Source organism: Spea bombifrons, chromosome 1 (assembly GCF_027358695.1).
Source record: "Spea bombifrons isolate aSpeBom1 chromosome 1, aSpeBom1.2.pri, whole genome shotgun sequence".
Taxonomy (NCBI): Eukaryota; Metazoa; Chordata; class Amphibia; order Anura; family Pelobatidae; genus Spea; species Spea bombifrons.
The window spans coordinates 22,613,202-22,634,601 of record NC_071087.1 but is presented as its reverse complement, the minus strand read 5'-3'; the positions used below and the strand labels follow the sequence as shown (position 1 = coordinate 22,634,601).

The 21,400-nt window shown below is 40.1% G+C and overlaps 1 protein-coding gene across 1 annotated transcript in view; it reads left to right on the top strand.

Moving 5' to 3' along the window:
• The first annotated feature begins 7,664 nt into the window (after positions 1–7,664).
• Positions 7,665–21,400, top strand: part of LOC128473059 (uncharacterized) — a 30,777-nt gene continuing 17,041 nt past the window's right edge. The window contains exons 1-9 of the mRNA XM_053455103.1: positions 7,665–7,759; positions 8,188–8,292; positions 9,273–9,432; positions 11,802–11,916; positions 12,244–12,320; positions 14,092–14,146; positions 20,656–20,713; positions 20,819–20,907; positions 21,322–21,400. Of these exons, the coding sequence (XP_053311078.1) occupies positions 7,745–7,759; positions 8,188–8,292; positions 9,273–9,432; positions 11,802–11,916; positions 12,244–12,320; positions 14,092–14,146; positions 20,656–20,713; positions 20,819–20,907; positions 21,322–21,400 (753 nt within the window). The 5' untranslated portion in view covers positions 7,665–7,744. The remainder of the gene's footprint in view (positions 7,760–8,187; positions 8,293–9,272; positions 9,433–11,801; positions 11,917–12,243; positions 12,321–14,091; positions 14,147–20,655; positions 20,714–20,818; positions 20,908–21,321) is intronic.

Here is a 21,400-nt window from a genome sequence, read left to right as displayed (position 1 = left end):
TTCTGCCCTTTTTATGCCATTATAGCTAGCATTACCTGGAGCTGGGCCAAAATGCAACACTTGGCATAACCTCCACAAGTGGAGAAATGTGAGCTGGAACAGAGCTTTAGTATTTTGATATTTAAAAATGATGAATACCGTACATGGACTTCCCAGTGGTTGAGTACCCCTTGTCCATACAATAATGTATATTTAAATTGTGTAAATAAAATACTTTATTCTTTTAAATGTGCAACGTAATTTCATTAAAAGTTATAAATAGATCACAAAGTCTCAGTAAATTATTCCACTTTCCACATCTAAAGTGTTGTAAGTTCTGGACCAGTGTCGAAACTCTAGCTTCCAGCATCCTCATGATGGTATTTGATTTTACATGTAAGTAACACAAGTTCTTTGTTCCTTTTATATATAGCATGTTACATCTTTTGCTTCTCTTAGATGTTATTGCAGTGATTTGCCTTTGAATACTCCTATTTTACAAAAGAGAAAAATACAAAATGCATGCTAAATTAAACCTCTCAAACGATATGTAGATAAGCGGTTTGAACTTCTCATTTTTTAAGAAAGGGTCTCCAGCATTGTAAGTAAAAAAAACAAAACAAAAAAAAACCCAGTCATATGGTGTATTGTAAACCAAATTAAAAAGGACTATTTTATAATATTATATTTTGGTCTTTATTTGAAAATGTGAACATTATGAACCTCCTTTTATGTATTCAGTTAAGTTTGCTCCTTTTTAAAGGGTAAAGAAACCACCGGTCACGTGAAAAAGTGCAAATATAAATATATCCTACACGTTCTGCAGCTCCCAGTCAACACTCCTCAGATATTCAAACAATACGTATATCGTAAATGGGGCGCCTAAACATGTGGAAAGAATAAATAACATACAATAGTGTAATAGGTTCGACCTTCAGTGGTGTCGAATTATGTAAGTTACACCCACAAGTGTGGCATGGAAAAAAGGCTCATCAAAGTGAAGAACTTTACTTTCTTTTGAAAATCTGAAACAGATAAAAGAACCACCCAATGGCGCAGTATCTTTATATATTTTAATGTGTAAAATCAGAAAAACTCACAGAAAAGTTGGCATAATAGTTAAGTTATGCATACAAGTTTAGGCATAAAGTCCCAACCGAATCCGGATGGATATAAAAGTCCGTAGTGTCAACGCGTTCTGTTCAAATAATTGGCTTCCTCAGGAGAAAAATCTCCTGAGGACAGCCTCTTCAGGATCTTTGGTGAAACATGATTACCTCAATGAAAGTGCATTTACATTGCCTATGTAGATCTATTCTGATGCTCTCTCAATGGCCTATAAAGGTATATTTGTAAGAGAGGGCTTTTTGTAAGAGAAATGCTCATAGGCATTTTTCCAATTAAAACTTGTCCAAGATTCCCAGACTAAAAAAGGCCAAGATGCTAAGCTTTGTCTGTTCCCAGGTTAGCATAAACCATAACTAGATTTATTCACTAAACTATGGGTCAAAAGATGTCACCTCTTCTACTTAAAGGGACTATAGTGTCCAATACAGCAACATCAATAAAGAATGCATGTTTTTAAATAAATTTAATATGCAGTTTTTACACCAGGCTACTTGAAGCAACAAGTCAGTGGCATGAAAATGCTCCTATTGAACTCATTGGGACACTTTCTTCACGTAGATGATAACGCCATACATAAAACTGATATCTCAGAAACAGGGTAGAAAGAGAAGAATCTTCATATATCTTTTCTTACATTGTCCTTTGGGCTAGCATTAGATAATTCCTACATAGACTTTTAGTTCTCCATTCTTTTTAATAAATTCAGTATTTGCCCACTACTTGACCTACCCAGTTATGTATTCTTGGCATGTTGTATAAAGTAAAATAGCATAAAACAGAAACCATTGGATAAAACGTTACCATAATCCTGCCTTTTCAGCATGCAACACTGGTATGTTTCTTTTTAAACCACACTGTATCTAATCAAAATAAGTCAGGAATAAGTCTGTTCAACACAAGCTTTTGTTTAATCAGCTAAGAGCTAAAATGGATTTTATATATATAATAATATCCAGAGGACAGGAATGAATACCCATACTATTAATGTACAAAAATAAATGAGTTAAAGCAGATCTCTGGCACCTCATGTCTTTTATCTGAAAGTTCTGTCAATTCTTGTAATGCTATCTTGAAGCTTTCATGTTACAGTATGATTGCTCCTTAATCGTCTAAAACAGTTATTTTCTGCAGAAAGAGTTCTAAAGACTGCTGGGTTACAGGATTTAAAGAGACAACTCACACCCAAACAAAATACTAGCTCCGATTTCGCTATGTAAGCGGTACAGTTTTTGAAGACGTTTTTCAAACTTTGAACGCTGATGCATCTGCCAACAGCAGCTCCCCCTTGGAGGCAGATGCTGAGTAGTCCATCTTCCACTACTCCAAACCAACCATGTGTACATGAATGGTAGCGGCAACTACTGGCATAGGGTCCATTCAGTATGACCATAGTGATTTATTTGGTTCCTTGTGTTATCTTGCTGACATTTGGCATGATAGTTGCCATTCTTATTGTGGCTCTAGGTGTACCATTCCTGGGTGCTGTTCTGTGCCTGTGTACTTTTATGTTTTTTGCCTCCTCCTCGCAGATTTCCTTTTCTTCCTGCCCCCTTGGCGACGACCCTAGTGTCTCCACCTAGATCCACCTATGTTTGTACCCAGTCTTGACCCTAGGACCTCCTTGTGGTCTGTCTACACTGTACACCGCTACTGTAGGTAGCAAAGGTTCAACAGTGTTTTGACACAGGTCTTTGGAGGACAAGGACTATTCTGATGAATCCCTCATTTGCACTTAAACAAAACATTAACTCAAAGGTGACACTCGGCTATCGTATGCATTAAAGTGCATACAAAGGCTGTGGAGTATGTCTTTACTAGTAGCTCCTAGACAACCTTCACGTCCATTTGTGGAAAGCTTGAGGCACTAACGTAACAGAATAATTGGAAGAGTATAAAGTGTATGTACAGTATGTGAGAACGATAGAGGTGAAATAAAGTATGTCTTAAATAATAATCTGCAAACCCATCAACCTCTTTGCTTCCCACCTATCACTAATTCTAATTGCATTATCTGTAGTGTTACGGAAACGCATTTTACACTGTAATTAACATGCTCTTATTCTCATTGCTTAACACTAGAGGTTTAGTTACTAGGACCCAGAGATTGTCTAGTTTGCCAACAGATATACTTGCTCCATAGTAACCAGTCATCATAATGAATGAGACACAAACAACGGCCAGGTATGGATCCTTACTGCTTTTCCTCTTCTGTTAAGTTTTCTAAACATTTATAGAGTGCAGAGGAAATACGCTAAAAGTGGTTACCCCATATGTGCACTGACTTTGTGATTTATATTCATTCCTCTGACACTCTACGGCATAACACACATCTTGAAACACACAGTGTATTCAGGGAGGAGTATACAGGTTCAAGCCAGTCTTTCAAGGAGATTGCTAATGTTATAAACTCTTGTCTGGAAACTTTAAGATTTATTTCTGCTAGCGAAACATTTTGTAGGATGTCAAGATCCAGAATGAACAGGACATGCACCAGAGGGATATTTTGTCTTGTACTGTACTTCCCTTTTGTTTTTTTATTTGGTTATTTGGACCTCTCTAGACCTGTGGTGCGGATCACATCCCTGCTTTCTCATTGTTCTGTCCATTAAAATACTTCTGAAAAGTATATTATTAAACAAATCCAAAATAAAGAAACAGAGGCTCAGCACTCCAATGATAAGGTGAGTTTATTTCACGCAGGCAACGTTTTGACACACAGGTCTTTCTCAAGTGGGACATGTGGGTCTGAGTGGCAGGCTAGGAGCTCAACTAAATGCCACTCCATCTAGCTGTCGTGGAGGATCAATGGGGTGTTATCAGAATGACCCTCCTCATCCGCACCCTGGCGTGCCTCTGCCAAAACCCCATTCAGCCCTGAGAAACGAGCCTGACCACAAAGTCAGTGCTTGCCATTGACCGATACCGTCAGCAGAGGAGTCTGCCTGCACCCAGTCATTTGCCATTAGCTGGGTCAACCACAGTCAGTGCCCAGTTCTGGCCCGAACTGAAGAGTGTGTTTGCTGGCAACCTTAGGAGGAGGGAAGGCCGCTGGGAAGCGAGTCAATTCGCTCATGATGGGATGTGTGAGTGGGATAAAGCAGAAAAAGTGAGTAATACAGACCAATTTAAATACCTATCTAATTTATCTAATCCCCTTTGTCCCTGCGCCCCAAATTTTCCCACGGTTGCAAATGGCCAGGCTAAGCTCCATTTTTGGTGTACCTGGGGCAAAGCACCTTAATGGTGCTCACTCCCAGGTAGCCCCTCGCTATTTCCTTCTCAGTCATCGACCTTGCTTGGGGCGTTTGATTTCTAGAGCCAACCTATAATTTGATGCGTTTAACTGAGCTTTGCTTACTCATGCTTCCAGTAAGGGTTTCAATTGCTTTGGGTGATTTAAAACTATTTCCTTTACACAAGATATTTGCAGCTATCATAAACCGGAATATGCCCTTAAACTAAACAAGTTGTCTCCTGCTTTCAACCTCACAAAACTCGCATTTCGGTTCTGACTGAATTTCCAGTTATAAGCACGGTAATGAAGGTCAGTTTGTTTAATACCGTAGCAAGCGCCACAGAGATTTGGCAAAGCAATGCAGAATAGGGTGATATTGTCTGTAGGCTTGTTCACTTAGACCCTAAGACCCATATCAGTGGGCATAAGGGGAAGATTTAGCCCCATGGAAGTGGTTGGGACCAGGCACCTGAACCCAATAGCACACTGGGCCTTGGCCTTTTCATGCATCTAATTGCATCCTATGTGGATACAAGTCAGGAACAGATCGGTATCAGATGGGGCAACCAGAGCAACACTGATCCACGAGACCGCCTCCAATATAATTATATTTAAAGGAACATGAAGAGGGCCGCCATGAAAAACAAGGGTTTTTTGCATTTTACATTTTGCAAAGCAAGCCTCAAGCTGTGTGAATTTGCCTTAGGTAACTGAATGTCCGAACATAGTATTCATCAGACAACACATTGTACTGCTCATAATACCTCGGCTCCTGTCACTGTAGGCTTCTGACCGGAGGATCCTGACACAGTAACCCTGAACCTTGCAGCTTGCTCTGTGACTGACATTAACATATGTCTACAAATGGAACTTCTTACTGGTGGATCCTGTCACATAACAGAAAAGGCTTGCATATGCTTGTTTCTATGAACAGTGACGGCTGAGGGCGCCCCAGCCGCAAGAGTGGGACACCATGCACCCTCCGGGTTCCCCTGTACATTACAGCATTTGGCTGCCTTTTGTCCCATTGTTTATATGCCCTTGGCTGGGATGTTTAACAATTCCAGGCTTATTTTTGGTCCCAGTAAGGCCCTGAAAAAAAGGAAGATAGCTGCCACCTCAGCTATTTTAAACCTGGCATCTCTATGAATTCTCCACTGTGCTGGCGTGTCTGACAAACGCTGTCCCACAGTATGCAGAATTCATACACTGCGTTCAATGTGTGTGAGTCTTATATGCTGCTTGGAAGCGTTTCTCAGACTGATGTGTCACAGGTAGAATTCATAGGCATCCGGTTTTAAGTGGTCAAGCTAGAAAATCTACTGGGAAACGATCCATTGTGCTCATGAAAATGGCGTCCTTGTCAAACAATTGTCACAACATAAAATTGCTCTCTGTTCAATGACTATTTTAGTGACTATATGGTAAATGGTTAATTTTTCCCTGGGTGTCATCTGTAATATTCTGTTGCTTAGATTAGTCAGTGCTTATTTCTAGCCAAGGAGATTTAGTGAAAGCACTGAAAGTAAAATATACACACACAGAATGTTCCCCAGGGCTTCGAAACGTGTTAATCTCTTCTCGTACTTTGCCTAAGTGTTGTAGGGCTTTAGGTTTATATATTTTACATGAAATGTTTTTGTGAGAAGACGGGGAGATATAGTGATGAATAACTCGGTCGGACTTTTATGACATAATGCAGGGTGCACTTTTAGACAGTACAAACACTGTTTCCTTAGATCTGTATCTGTATAGTACAACACATTCAGAGTTTAGAACCAGGGCAGTATCCAAAGAGAACTATTTCATTGAGTCTTGCCATTCTTGTATCTGACATCTCCTCCCTGTTTATTTAAACTAACCGTACAAATATTTTAGTCATCTTAAACATTTTCACATGCTCATTAGTAATAAATAGGTGTCCTAGTGCTCAAAAAAAACAAACCCACAACATACAGCACAATAGGATTTAATGTAAAGTTATTCTGTAAAAAGTGTTTCAAATGATCGGTGATAAAATAAATTGGAAACACCGCAATAGAAGACGTGTCAATTAAGAACATAATTAATAACCTTTTCTGCACAATTTAATTGTGGTACTTGATAAGGGGATCATCTCAACTCGGGCCTTGGGGAAAAACGGCTCTGATCACTGTAGCCTCTGGTACTATTGCACTTAATTGACTACATGTTTCTTGTATTGAATATAACACTATACATATTTTCTTAATTGATAATTTAACATTTACATTTTCATCATGTCACAGCAGGAGCATCAAATGCTTGGAGTGATCAGGGCATATATTGTGACATATATAGATATATGTATATATATATGTATATATATATAAAGTGTTTTGGAGCCATTATCATGGCGTGCAGTTGAATACTTCAGTCTGCATACAATGTGGTACATGATCTGTTTGGCTGAACGGTTCAATGTTTAGATCCAGACTGAAGCCTAGATTATCAGATACATTGTTGATATTATTTATTTGCCCATCAGCATTCTATAACCTTAAGAGACTTTTGCCCATTTGAGAATTCACACTAGAGGCACTTGTATATCTACTAAACAAAGTTTTAGATTAAAACAAATTCCTTTGCAAGGCCAAGAGTTGATCTGACATAAATCATGCTTCCAATGGGTAATTAACTCAAGCTACAGCTTTAAAGCTTAATAACAGTCTCTTTCAATAACAGCATCATTTGTTAAAAACACACTATAAATATTTTTCAGAGGCTGCAATCCTGTTAATTTGTTATACTTTTGTGGAATGCAGGAAGTCTAAGCCTGACCCTAAACTCTAATTGGAGACGCACTAAAAAATGTCCACCTAGTCTATAATGGCACGATTGTTTTCAATTAAATTGATGGTATAGATGCTGCAACAAAACAGTAAATAGGAGCCATTTGTAGATGCAAGTTATTGCATTGCTTGTAAGTTGATAAATAATAAAATGGAACGCCTGACAATGCAGGAAACTATACATGTTTTTTTATTCTTCAGTAAATATAAGAACTAGATTTCATAGTTAAAATTAATTTGAAAAAGTATTTCAAGTTGAGGCCATCACACTTCCTGTTGTATTATATCCAAAACAAGGCAAAAAGGATGAAAAGTAATAGTTGGGAAATGATTGTGTGGTTATTCTGACTGTAGTCTTTCAGGAGGAACAACATTTTCTTAAGACAAATGAGTTTTGTACCACCCAAATAATAAAGATTAAAGTCAGTTATGATTAAAAAAACACCTTATTCACAATTCTGGTATGAAAATAACTTTTACAGCAGCATTTTTTTTCTTTTCTGTATAGATGAATGAAATCAGTTTAATCCAGAGCTGGTCAAGGTACAGTTCTAAACTCCAAACTTTGCAGAAGACGCTTGAACTACCATCGATGGAAGAATTCAAGGTAATATGTTATATCATTCATATTCGTGTCGCTACCTCCTTTCTTGCACCTCTGCTTCTTCTTGTTATTCTGTCTTCCTTCTTTGTTCGCTTCTCCCAGGTATTGGCTCCATTAACCAGGCCTCTGGAGCACTTTCGCAAAAGGCTTTCGTGGAGGTACTCTAAGAGGCCAGAATATAGCAGACAGAGAAGCAAATCCTCTGCAATATTTTGGCTCCATGGCGTGTAACACAAGGGCATTATATGGGATAAGCGATGCAGTTGGATTTTTTTATATTTGTGTTGATATTAAAGAAAATTTGGTTCTTAACAAGTCTTTCCAAAAACAAAGTGAAATCGCTTTATTCTTTCAGTATCGTCGTACCACACATTCCTTTTCTTGAGATGTTTATGGTATGTCACCAATGATAGTTTTGTTTTGGCTTTTAGGTGGCTGATGGCAAGGAGAACCAAAGATGGGCCAGGTACAATTCTCAGGTGCACAACCTAGAGAAAAAACTAGGGCTTGATTCAGATACGCGTATGTTTCCAGAGGTAATCAAATACTTTAATATGTTACTTGCAGTATCCTAATTATTTATTAATATTCATAGATATACTTCTGTATAACGGTCCAATAGATAGCAAGACAGTGTGTTCATTAACAGGCCTTTGGAAAATAGGAAAAACAATAGCTGATCGAAGACCTATTCTTCTATGACCCTAAATAGAAAAAAATAAATCAGATAAAAAGTAAAGATAAAAGTAACATTTTTATCTTCATCAATTAATCTAGGTTCCACTACTTTTGATTCTCTCCGATATATGATAATTTAATCCATCAATTCAATGTGATTGAGGGGTTTGGTGATTACAGATGTCCTGACTACCTTCCTCTAAGCATTACCTTAGGATAGACATAAACCAGAGCAGGGCATGACATAACTAATCCAATTAATACCAAATGTCCTTTCAATCTCACAAGAGACATTTAGAGGTTAAACTGTACAATTGAAACTGCAAAGTCAGAGAAACAGCCATTAAGTGTTACTGTATACAGGATAATAACACTAACACAAGTCATATTATGCTACCAAAGTAATGCTAAATACAAACGTTAAGAAGTGGTATACACTTTTGAAATAAACTTTTTTTTATTGGTGAAAATTCCCATTAAATCCAATTTGACCGGAATACAATGACTCACCGAGAGTGGCGCATGGCCACGAGTACTGTGAAAGGGACAGCTATATAAACATTATACAGTGTCTGCCAAATAAACAGTTCATGTGACTTGCAGTTTTTCTGTGCGCCACTAAGTCTAAGCGTTATCCATTACAGAGATTCTTTACATTGTTTGCAAGTGATATAAGTACCGGAAGAGACCTGGAATTAATTAAGGGAAGAAATGGCATGTAATTATAACATTAGATTTGTGTTAGATGAAGCTTTATTAGCTTAGGGAGTTAAATGTCTGAACCACAGAGACCAGTGGCGAACTTTTTTTTAAAAAAATGTGATTTTTGTCTCGTCAGCTTACTATTCGTACATCCCAAAACTTGACCACAGCTGATCCTTTAGGAAAAGCATTCCGGTACGACCAGAAAATCCCAGCTGGAAATCGGTTGCAAAAAGAGGTTCTTAAACGCTGGGGTCCTTCAGCACTTGAAACAATGATGCAAAGTTACCGTGAAGGTCGGAAAACAGATGTTTTGTTGCATAAACCTGGGGCAAAAGGTTCAAATTGAGTTTAACAGAAACCGTGTAGAACAAGAGTGGGAAACAGTTAAGTTTTTTTGCTGTTTGCTATTTTTCTTATTTTAAGATTTTCTTACAAAAGATGACCAAAAGATCCCCTCAACTGATGGTTTCTTCACAAAACTCAAAAAGCATAGTGTTTGTGCTCGCGGTTCTGTACTTGGGAAATTCTTTTATGTACATTAACCCTGGAGTAGCTTTTTAAAAATAATTTTTTGTTCTGACAGTGTTTAAATTGAAGGTTATTTTGTGTGTATGCTGTGATGTTTTATTTGGCTAATCACGTATTCTAGAGGCTAGTGAACCCGCTGTTGGGTTATCCCAGTCGAGCCAGAGTCAGTGTGGTGAGCCACTTATGAGCAGGGACGGATGCGCCATCCATATGTATGCTCACAAGGACCAAAATCTGGTCCTCCTTTATGGGCTGGAGCCAAGGCAGGTGCTGGTCTTGATCCTGACTCAAGCAACCTCAATGGTCCAACTACAATTGAGGCATTGGATGGATTGTTTCTTTGCCTAGGGGCTATGAAAGATTTAAATCAACCCCATTGTTTTGCTTTAATTCCCTGCCTGTTCACTATGTATTCACTATGTATGCATAAACTGATGGCTTATGAAAGATGCCTCCTGGGAGCAAGTCATGATTTTATTCTTGGATTCTTAACCATTATAACGTGTAGCTTTTAATTCAGTACTTCTTTTAGGAAGTGTAGCACATGGTCCCCAACATTCCAAATGCCCAGGAAGATAAGGGCAGACTGATAATGCATTTTATATACACATTTAATTTTATGTCAGAAGTGTAAACTTTTAAATAGCCATTATGCAACACTATTTTAAAGCAGGCTTGTGGTAGAAACTTTCTAATGGCATCTGTAAAAGGCAACATGTCGCTTTAGATCACTTGGAATTAATTTAGCATTTCTTTAAACACATCATTTGCCCATTTATCAGTTTTGTGTTTCACATCTAAACATCTACTGCATGTATGCATTTTACTTAAAAACCAACAAAAAAAAAACCCAAAACCCCCCACTAAATATTAGCCATGATGTGCAGGGGGGGGGGGAAATAAAAGAATATTTCATATTTTCTTAATTTTAGAGAGGCACAGGATTATGAAGTGTCCCATTCTGCCACTAATGCAAGGTTAAGTCATTGAATTGTATGGGCTGATGTTATATATGATATTTTGGTGGTCTGTAACTGTGTTCTAGTAAAAGACATAATGAACATGAAATAATTATCGCCTGTGACTAAAATTGTCTCCCTAAAATCGATCGGCTACTAAGCCGCTAGGCAGCCTTCTTCAACCTCCCCGAAGCAAGGCTAGATCTATCTACATAAAAAAGAAGCTGCACTAACAGTAAACTATAGTTAAATAAATATCAGATCCCTCCTTAGGTTTCTCCCTTTTTATTTATTTTTAGTGCTCTTTTTTGGACAAAATGTATCATGCGCTGACAGAATACAGAGTCCCACATTTATTCACTACTGAGTTTCTTTACCATGTTTTTGGGATTTAACCTCTTCTCATACATGCTTAGCCTACAATATTTTATGTGCCGTGATCTACATGGGATGTGTACAGTCTACATATATGTACAACCAAATATAGTTTACCAAGGGGGGTTGGAAGCTTTTAAGAGAATTCTTTATTTTGAATGACTTTTACTATCTGGCATGTTTCCCTAGTTAAAGTGTAGGCTATTTCTAAGGTTGTTACCTAAAGGTAAACAAAACATGAAAAATGTCCCAGGCTTGCTCAGCGAAAATATGTCCCGACTCTGGCAATAAAAGGATTAAGGGCACACTCGAGCCATCATTAGCTTTTCCCTTTAAATTAATGTATTTCCTCTTGCAAATGTATCAGATATCCCTTCTATTGCATTTGTACTGTATCCCTGGCCTTCAAGGTTGCCAAGAACATCGGCCCCTTACCAGTGTGTACGTGTTCTGTACTAAGCACCCGCCAGCTACAGCGATGGCTCGCGGGAGATTCTTCCATGCATTTACAAGGAAGGGAAAACTATAACTGAGGGTGCACTCACCTATTATATGCACTATAGTGAAAGTACCAAGTTTAACCTACAGTTCTGCATAAGAAACCTAAATAGTTGGTGAATATGCCTTTTGCCTCGTGAAAGGGATCTAATATCTTTGTACTATGGCTCCATCATATACAGTGGCTGCAATTGTGCAATAGTTGCTAGTAAACTTTTGCGTTTTGTCCAGTGAATACATGTTTGGTGTCCAAATTCAGGATCATATCCATGTATACTTTTCACCCCCATTTTTTATTATAGGTTCCACACACAGAGCTGCTGATTCTTCCCCGAGGCAGGAAATAATTGACAAGATTTTGATCAGAAGACAAATAAGTCGGTCTCAAAAACAGAAACATCATGAAGATGAAATCAGGTTTCGGCTTAATAAATTAAAGTAAAATTATTCTGAAACCAAACTGTTTATAACTTGCTCAGCATTATGTTGGCTTTCCTTAATCCCAGCAGTGCCAGTGGGTAAAGAAAAAGAAAAAAAACTTTTTTTTAGTATTTATCTTATTTTCACTGTAACATATAGCTGCAGTTTACATGGATTGGAGCGACAATCAATGTTCTAAATTCTATTTTAACTGGTGGTGGGTTTGAGAACAAAAACAATATCTACTACTGACCAGTGTAGTTCTGGAATTGTCGAAATTATTATTGTATTATTCTTAATAATCATATATATTTTTTACTTAAGGAGATTGGCTGAATCCAAGGAAAAGTTGAAGAAAGCACTAAAGATATTGGAAATGCAGAATGAATTCTTTGGAAATGGTATGACTTTACCAATTATAGTAGCCAGCTACGCAGAGATATTTCCATATCACTGTGTCTTATTCAGCCAACATGAATATGTCATTACTATGTCCAAACACAGCCTGTAACATGATTGAAAACGCCACACTAATGAGATCTGGCATCATTCCTGAGTGAATGGTCGTCCTGGAGAGACCCCTGAAATGGTATAAAGAATTAATGGAATCTCTATTTATAATAAATAAAATGGAATAGTACATTTTTCCAGAGTAGGGTTTTTTATGTAAACTAAAGTTTTTCCACTGACCGTGAATTATTTTTGTCACGTCTAGTCCAAGGGATTGGGATTGGTCTAGAGAAAACTTTTGTCCTCTGATCAAGCTCAAGAAAATGTTTATTTCCCTACAAAGTATGTCCACTCTGGTATGTAATTTTTGAGTCAAACATGGAAATGTTCCCAGTGGAACAGTTTTCTTCAGTGAGTAGCCCCATACCTCAAACCTGGTTAGGTGTCCTGCAGCTCTTCAACCAAGCTTTGAATCCATAACTATCTAAAGGACAAAAGTGCAGTTCTCAAGGAAAGATTATTTTCAGATTACATGGTCCATTGATGGGATTTGTGTAGGTCCTTCGACAGCTGGCAGATGCCTAAAGGAGCTGGGTGTGTGATGTTATGTCTGTGACCATTTTTATTTTAGAAGATTTACAGGTGAGAATTATAAATGGAGACGGACCAAGCCTATCATATACGTAGTACATGCAACACTAGAATAATATGTAATTTGTAGTGCAATTAAATTAATGCAGTAATATTTATTTCACAAATTTTTAAACTGTCAACTGGAAAGAAAATTAAATGAACTTAAATTAAATAAAAAAAAACCATTTACTGAACAGATATGATACAGCCTAACTCCTATCACTATACATTGAGCCAGGCATTGACGGTAGTACAGCAGTACTTCGCCGACGCCATTATCTACCCTAACCCCCCCCGGTACTTACCTTTAAACAGTCCTGCGGCGAGTCTCCTTGCTCTGCCACGGTACCGGCTTGTAATGTTGAGCGCCGTAAATTGACGTCACTTCCGGCGCTCAGCATTACAAGCCGGCACCGTGGCAGAGCAAGGAGACTCGCCGCAGAGGAGAGAGAGAGGGGCGCCAAGCGGGTAAGAGAAAACCATTCGGCGCCCCTCTCTCTCCTCCGCTTAAAAAAAAGCGCTTGGGGCGGCAAAGTGCCGCCCCTTCAAAAGTGCCGCCTGGGGCAATTGCCCCAGTCGGCTCCATTGTAGGGCCGGCCCTGCTGGTGCCATCTCTGCCCCCCATAGCAGCCTGCCTGTGCCACCCCTCATCCCATTTCTGACCCTAAACGCTTAGACACTCAATCACTTATTCATTCATTCACCGGGCCTGGTGGCACCCCCTAATGAGTGTCACTTACCTCCCTTAGGTACACTACTGATTTTACATATTGACAATACATGGAAAAAGCCTGTTCATAAAATCTCAACAATGAACTGACGCTTACTTACGTAAATTGTAACAGACTGTGATGCACATCGACCAGTGAAACTCTTTAGATACTTATAAATTGCCTGTGCTCCAGGCAAAGAACCTCACCCCTTTGATGCATCTGCTCCAAAGAATGTTTCTGAGAATTAAAGATGAAAATGCACGAAAATAAATGCTATTCATAATGGTTTGGCAGGTTGGTATATTGCAGGCAGATGTGCAGGTACTGTATATACACTGGTTTATTCCAGCTATTTACATTTGTTTTCTAAACACAGGCAGAGGCTTGCACAGAAAAACCTCCCCTACAATGAAGCAATTTTCCGACATCAGGTTTGATTTTCCATTTTTTTTCTTTAGCCAGAAATTGCTGAATATCATCTGGTTGCAACACGTTGCCCAAAACAAAGGAATTATTTAACGCTAATCACTAATAAATGCAAACACAGGTTTTCATCTTTCTCCAGAAATGTATTCACCCTAAGTCAGCAATTTGCCAACCCACCTGTCCCAGCAGCTGACTGCTACCACTCCAAAGACGCTTGGCCAGCATGAACATTGTGGTTGTCATAATCCACTGCAGCTGGAGGGGCAGGCATTTTCTGTCTGTGCCCTAACAATGCACTGAAGCTAATACTCTACTAGAGAAACTACTGATAGAGAGGTAATATAAAGGAGTTTACCACAACTTCTAGTTGACTATATCTTAACTTGGTGCATAATGCACAAGGAAATCTTTTTTTTAAATTTAAGGACCCCCAACAATGTTTTAGCTTTCTGAAGGCACCAATTAGATGCAATGAAATAAAAGTGAAAGGGACAGTAATGAGGCAAACATTGTTCACTACTTGTTGCGCATGCACCATGCATTGGCAGGTACCCTTTTGTGAGCTCCCAGTGTTTTTCCCCTTTGCGGCTCACCCTGTTGCACCTTTAAGTGATATCGGGTAAAGACTGGATGTGGACAGAAACGTTGACCTCTCAATGCCCTTTGGGCGTGCCTCCTTCATTTTGTTCTCTCCCTGTCTTTGGTGAGATATATATATAGATATATATATATATATCTATATATATCTCTATATATATATCACCAAAGACATACATTATATATTTATTATTTTCCATCTTTAAAGCAAGTCTTGTCTTGTAAAAATAAACGTGGCTGGTTTATCGTTACATAATGAACATACCTTGGCAGTGCCATTATTTTGTTTGTCAGGGCTCCAATTTTGTCCGGAGCCAGTAGAAAAATTTACATTAATGAGCTGTTTGAAAGGACTGCTTTATGTGCCCATGAGGAGTAAGCAGGTATATTTAAATATCCCCTGCTTGCTAACATGGTGATATCATAGTTTTTTTTCCCCTTATCTGACCTAGTGTACCACATGGCTGTAAACTAGTGACATTTCTTCAGATGTGTACTTTATTAGTTGAATGAGATTTACTGACCTATAAGGGAAAAGTTAGTTGATTACGATCACGTGCATTTATTGGAGTCGCTGGGCTCATTTGCATGTGGTGCCAGACAATGACATCACTTACAGTAATGGTAGGAATGATCATGCCTGTTAAGGGTATAATACTAAGGTGCATTTGCCCCACAATGTAACCTTGCATTGTTCTCAACTTTGAAACAATAAACACTATGAGACAACGAGAGTTGTGGCAAATGAAGTCTCTTTATTTATTACACACATAAAAAACAAGCAGTCTCCGTATAATGCGGCATTCCCTCTCCCCGAGGACAGCTGCTGGGTCACCGTGCACTCAGCCTCCAGTCAGCGTCCAGATCAACCTGCATCTGACGTGACACGCGGGTTCGAGGGGCAAGCTAGGAGCTCAACTCCGCCCCACCCAGCTGCTATCATGGAGGATCAACAGGGCATAATCAGAATGGCCCTCCCCATCCGCACCCTGGCGTGCCTCCTGGCAAAAGCCCCATTTAGCCCTGCAAAACAAGCCTGACCACAAAGTCAGTGCTTGCCATTGACCACCTGACCACAAAGTCAGTGCTTGCCATTGACCGATACGGTCAGCGGAGGAGTATGCCTGCACCACAATGTCAGTGCCCGGGGCTGGCCGAATCGAAACCGTAGAGGATGTTTGCTGGGAACCTTGGGAGGATAGAAGGCTGCATTACCTCTGGGAAGTGAGTCAATTGAAGCATTAGCGTAGCTTGTGACTTCTTTGGCGTTTTATTACCTTTCACCCTCCGGTGCTTCTGAGTCTCTCCTGACGGGATGGGTGGGAGGGAAACAAAGCAGAAAAAGTGAGTAATGCAGACCTGATTTACCTAGTCCTTTTTGTCCCTGCCCCATATTTTCCACCGTTGGCCCAGCCTGCTGCTCTTTGTTCTCTATAGAGTGAGATTGCATGCTTTCCCTTTTAGGTGGACCATGAGGGCAAAGCACCTTAATGGTGCTCGATAGTTTCTTTGCCAGCAACTATCAGAGACCACTGTGGGTTTTTAGGCACCTTAAGCAAAGCAACTTATTGGGGCCACATTTCTAACACAAGTTATAAAAAGAATAATTAAACCATAATATTTATAACCACATTTTACAAGTTTTATAGCATTTTAGCTATATACGTCTATGAATACTGTCATGTGTAAAGGCATCTTCCCTTCATCCCCTAAGTGGCCCTTTTCACTAGAGGGAAATTTCAACATTCTCACTGATTGTAATTAGGGATCTTCCTTCCTTTGTAGGCTTTTAGATATATATAATATGTATTGTGACAGAAAGCAGGGGATGATAATGGAGGGAATCAGGGGCGGGCTAGGCCGGGGGGGCAGGGGGGCAATTGCCCCCCAGGCCGCCCGAAATCTAATCTAAACGGCCGCTGGGTGCTGATGCCGCCGGCCGGCGCTACTTAAATACTTTTTTTAAAATGTAATATGGCAAGCCGGATCGGCTATTAAATGAAAAACAAATAGTATTAAAGCAGCGCCGGCCGGCGGCATCAGCACCCAGCGGCCGTATGCGATGGCCGCCAAGTGATGGTAGCAGCGTGAGGGGTGAAAGCTCCGCCCCCTCGCACTCACCTTTCACCCCTCACGCTGCTCCCATCACTATGCGGCCATCAGATTGTTGGAAATCGAATCTAAACGGCCGCTGGGTGCTGATGCTTTGGCCGGCGCTACTTTAATCCTTTATTTATTTATTTTTAATATGGCAAGCCGATCCGGCATATTAAATAAATAAATAAAAAAGGATTAAAGTAGCTCCGGCCGGTGGCATCAGCACCCAGCGGCCGTTTAGATAAGTTTTCCAGCAGTCTGATGGCCGCATAGTGATGGGAGCAGCGTGAGGGGTGAAAGGTGAGTGCGAGGGGGCTGAGCCACTTCACTTGACTTGCCCCCCAGGCCTTAGGCTGCCAGCCCTCCCCTGGAGGGAGTGTATATATCCCCTTATATTTTGCAGGGTGGTTACCCTCAGTAGTCTTTTACCAGCCCCAGGGAGATGTCTGGAATTATTGATGTCTGTTAATTGTGTATTTTGGGTCCCTGGGGTGGAGCACTTGGAGAGTAGGGCAGGCCAGTGCTCCACTCCACAGTTTGTGAGCAGCCGAAGAACAAAAGGTGGGAATCCAGACCGGAGATTCACGGATACTCTCCTAGTACTCACCTGTTTCCACTAATAGAGGGAGAGAACTCAGACTACTGAGTGCTGCCATTATTGCATATATTCTGTTATTTTGTTTTGTTGGGAACGGATAAGCCATCCAACTGCAGTTAGGCTGAAGAACCTTGTATTAGTTAGTGCTCACAAGAGCAAGGCTTTTGGTTTTGATTTATTCATTTTTTCTGTTATGCCTGTGGTGAAAAATAAAAACAGGCCCAGCCTTGTATTTAACCCTCCTCGTGTCCAAGGTATTTTCTGCAGCCTGGAAGACTGTGTGTGAGTAAAGATTCCCGGACAGAGTACCAAGTGAAGGAGTATTGTGTCACAATATCTATATATGTATATATATATATATAATCTCTATATATGTGTGTAAATGTATATTTATGCACACATGCCTCCGAAGTTTCCCTTTTGTTGCAGGATGGTTCCTTTTGGGTATCCAAAACCCTTCTATCCCTCATTGTTCCCCTGATGTGCCTACTTTCTAGGAGTTCTGAATCTTTTTGGGACTTAAAAGTGACAATAATGGCCTTAAAAAAATAGAAATGTTAATAAAATGTATGTATAAATTATAATGATAGGCCCAAGATATCTTTATTTCTCTTTCGGTAAGAAGATCAAAGACCCTGCATTACTGGGAAGAAAAATTAGACCAAAAGGACAGTTTATTCTTTACAGTAAATAACAAAACTCAGTGGGCCTCCTACCCATACCTGGGAACTCCTGGGCTCCGGCTACCTGGAGACATCCCTTGCGGGACGCGGCCAGGACTGCCAACTGACGTCAGTCATCATGAGCGGTCCCATGACATTGGTGGGAGTTCTCGCTGACGGCAGCGCGAAACACCCCCATTTAAAGGGAGTGGGGCGTGTCAAGACCCCGCGACTCAGAGGATTCGGGTCTTGAACCAGAGAAGCGGTGCTCACCTGGCAATCTCCGGGTCAAACCCGGAGAGTTCCCAGGTATGATCCTACCTTATGGATTTTTAATGGCCTATGTATATAAATCAACACCTTACTGCTTGATAGCCAAGGCAACAGTCAGAAACTCTATTTATAGGTCCAAAGACGTTCTGATGGGGAGATACGTGCTGAACACATTTTGCTGCTTGATACTCTAAAGCCCTGGATAAGAGCCAGCGTACATTAGACTGTTCTCAAATCATTCTATAAAGCACAAAGATCCTCATTAATTTAAACAAGAGCTTCACATTATTAATCTCGCTGGCGTTCAGCTCTTTCAGTTCCATTTTATACAGTAATTAATTAATATGTCAGATAGTTTGAATGGATTTTATCACAGGTACTAAAAATAAATACATTGCTTTCCGATGAAAGAAAAGTGCTCATAATGTAGTTAAAGATACCTTATTTCTGCAATTTAGGAATGAAGCAGAGTCCTAAGACTGCCATGTCATTCTACAGGTCGGCATTTGTTAATCTCCACATGAGCAGGGGAAGTGTAAATTTAAAATTCCAGTGGAAATGCCAATGATTTGGTATGGGGCCTAGTTCTGTAGGTTCCTTCCAGTGAAGCGGGAGCTAGTCCTGAATATTATCCATGTGATTAGCTAATCATTTTAGCTCTCTAAGTTCTTGCTTTCTGTCAGTGTTCTCCACAGCTAGAATAATAATAATGTTTTTCAACCAGTAGGAGTTCACACTGAGAAGTCATTATTAGTGGGTCTAGTGCTCTGTTCATTTCCGATCATCCCAAAATTTTCTTTCTCCATCTGAATATGCCTAGAGCACACTCATTCTGCAATCTAATTCAGTATGTCAAAGATTTGGTTCGTCCTAGAGGATTTGGGTTTGGTGACCGGAGTCCTATTTGTCCTCGTAGAAAATGTATAGGCAGCCAACGTTCACCAGTAGTTGAACAGGGTTTCTAGAGATATGAAAAGCATAAGTTACAGGTGAATTAAAACTGGCGACAGGCAAGAACCATTTGGCTGATCATTTTTCCTGTTGTAGAAGCCTGGAACCTTATTCAGTCCATGATCTTTGTCAGGGTCCATCCAGGCTGCGGAGCTGCATATCTGTTTGTTTTTCCCTGCCTTGCCTCAGTTCCCATGTTTTGCTGTGGTCCACTCCTGGATTTCCGTATGCTCTGTCCTGAACCCCTGATTCCTTGATTCCAGTCTTCTCTTTGCAGGGCTTAGCGTTAGGACCCACCGTCATTGGAGTACTTTAGCGTAGGGGTGGGCTAAGCAAACTATGGCCATATGATGTGACGGAATCTCCAATTATTATCACATAGTCCTAGGCTAGTTCCTGTATTCATGTTTGTCTCTTATGTACCTTTGCCCTTCTTCCCTGAATCATCTGAGGATTTCGGTTCCTCTCTCCTCTCCCCATGTCCCAGTTAATATGTCCTATCCTGGCTTAAAGGAGAAGCGTCCGAGGATTCTGGCTCCTTACTCCTTCCCCTGTGTTCCTTGCCTTGTTCCCTGTCCTTTGTTGTGCCCTGTATCATGTATGTCTTGTCTGGTTATGTTCCTTGCTCGGTATCCCTGCTCCTTGCTCTGTCCTCCTTGCTTGCTACATTTCTGTTTATTCTCTGTGTAGCTTCTGTAGTCCTAGCCTGCAGCATCCTGCACATGATTCCAGTGCTATGCCTCATGCCTGCTCCAGGGTGCCTGCAGGATATCTCAAAGTTCTGTTCGGATTTCCACATCCAGCCAAGTTTCGTTCTGCTCTGTTCTGGACAACATCCGCTGCTGTGTCAGGGTGCTGGTATGTGGCTGCACAACCCTAGATGCCCACCCGGGAGTGGTGCAGTCGCCCTGCACCAGGCCCTGTCCATCTCCGCTACCGCGCAACAACTCCTGAACACAATCTTTGGGTGCTCTGGGTCTTTACAGTCGTCTGTATGGACCCGGTTCCTGACAATCTTGCCTTATTTTCAGGATATACTTATGTATTTCATTCACTAAATTAACCTCTGCCATTTATCTATCGCCACCAAACTTTCTCTGCATAGATTCTGCAGAAACCTGTCGGCATTATCTGTGTCCTGGCAACTTGGCAACGACGTGTTAGCACATAGGGCCAGCCGTTGGTACATTTCAGAATTTTCTGCCCCTTGTTATCCTTTATTTATTTTTTATTTTTTTTACATATTTTCTGTGGTATGTTTTTGCCCTATTAGCTGGATTAATGGATTCATAGCAATATCCAATTTTTTAAAAAATATTTTTTAATTTCTTTATAGAAAAGAAAATCAAAACACAAAAGTAATTGGAACTAACCTGCTAAAAGACTTGGAAACTGTAAGTTGACTTCTCCCACAAAACAGAGCGAAGCATTTCCTAGACCATTTTACTTATTTTAAAAATCATTAAGTCATAGTCATTCCTGTTTTGTGACTGTTTCAGGATGGACAGCTAATGGATGATGTAGTAGAGGAGATAATGACTGGTCACTTAAACCACATACCCGACAAAATGACATCTGGCATTGCAAAGTATCCTTTCCAATCAATGACCTACAATACACTTAACACTGATTATGCACTATGTATGTGTACATTTGTAACCATCATCTGTTAGAACATTGAACAAGGGACCTCAATCTATTGGTGTCCTATAGACAGCTGCATGGCTGTCACTGCATACATATTTGAGGTAGATGTCGGTGTCCTAATGTACTACGTGAAGCGGTGTGATTATTTACTTATTAAGCAACGTCACAGAGAAGGAACCCAATTTTACCGGCACCCCGGTTGTTTTCCTATCCCCACTCCCCTATCGCTGCCTTGCCATCTCCAAACCATTTTTCTAAGCTCCCTTTAAAAGCAGTCCATATCAAATGTTTATTATTGTTTCATGATTCGTATGCATGTATTAAACAGTATTTTTCTTAACTAAAATGCTTTAAGAGAGCTATATGCAAAAGTAACGTTAGAAAATTATATCGCTCGTGCTGTCCTTCTTATTGCTGAAGAAATTATCCTGGAG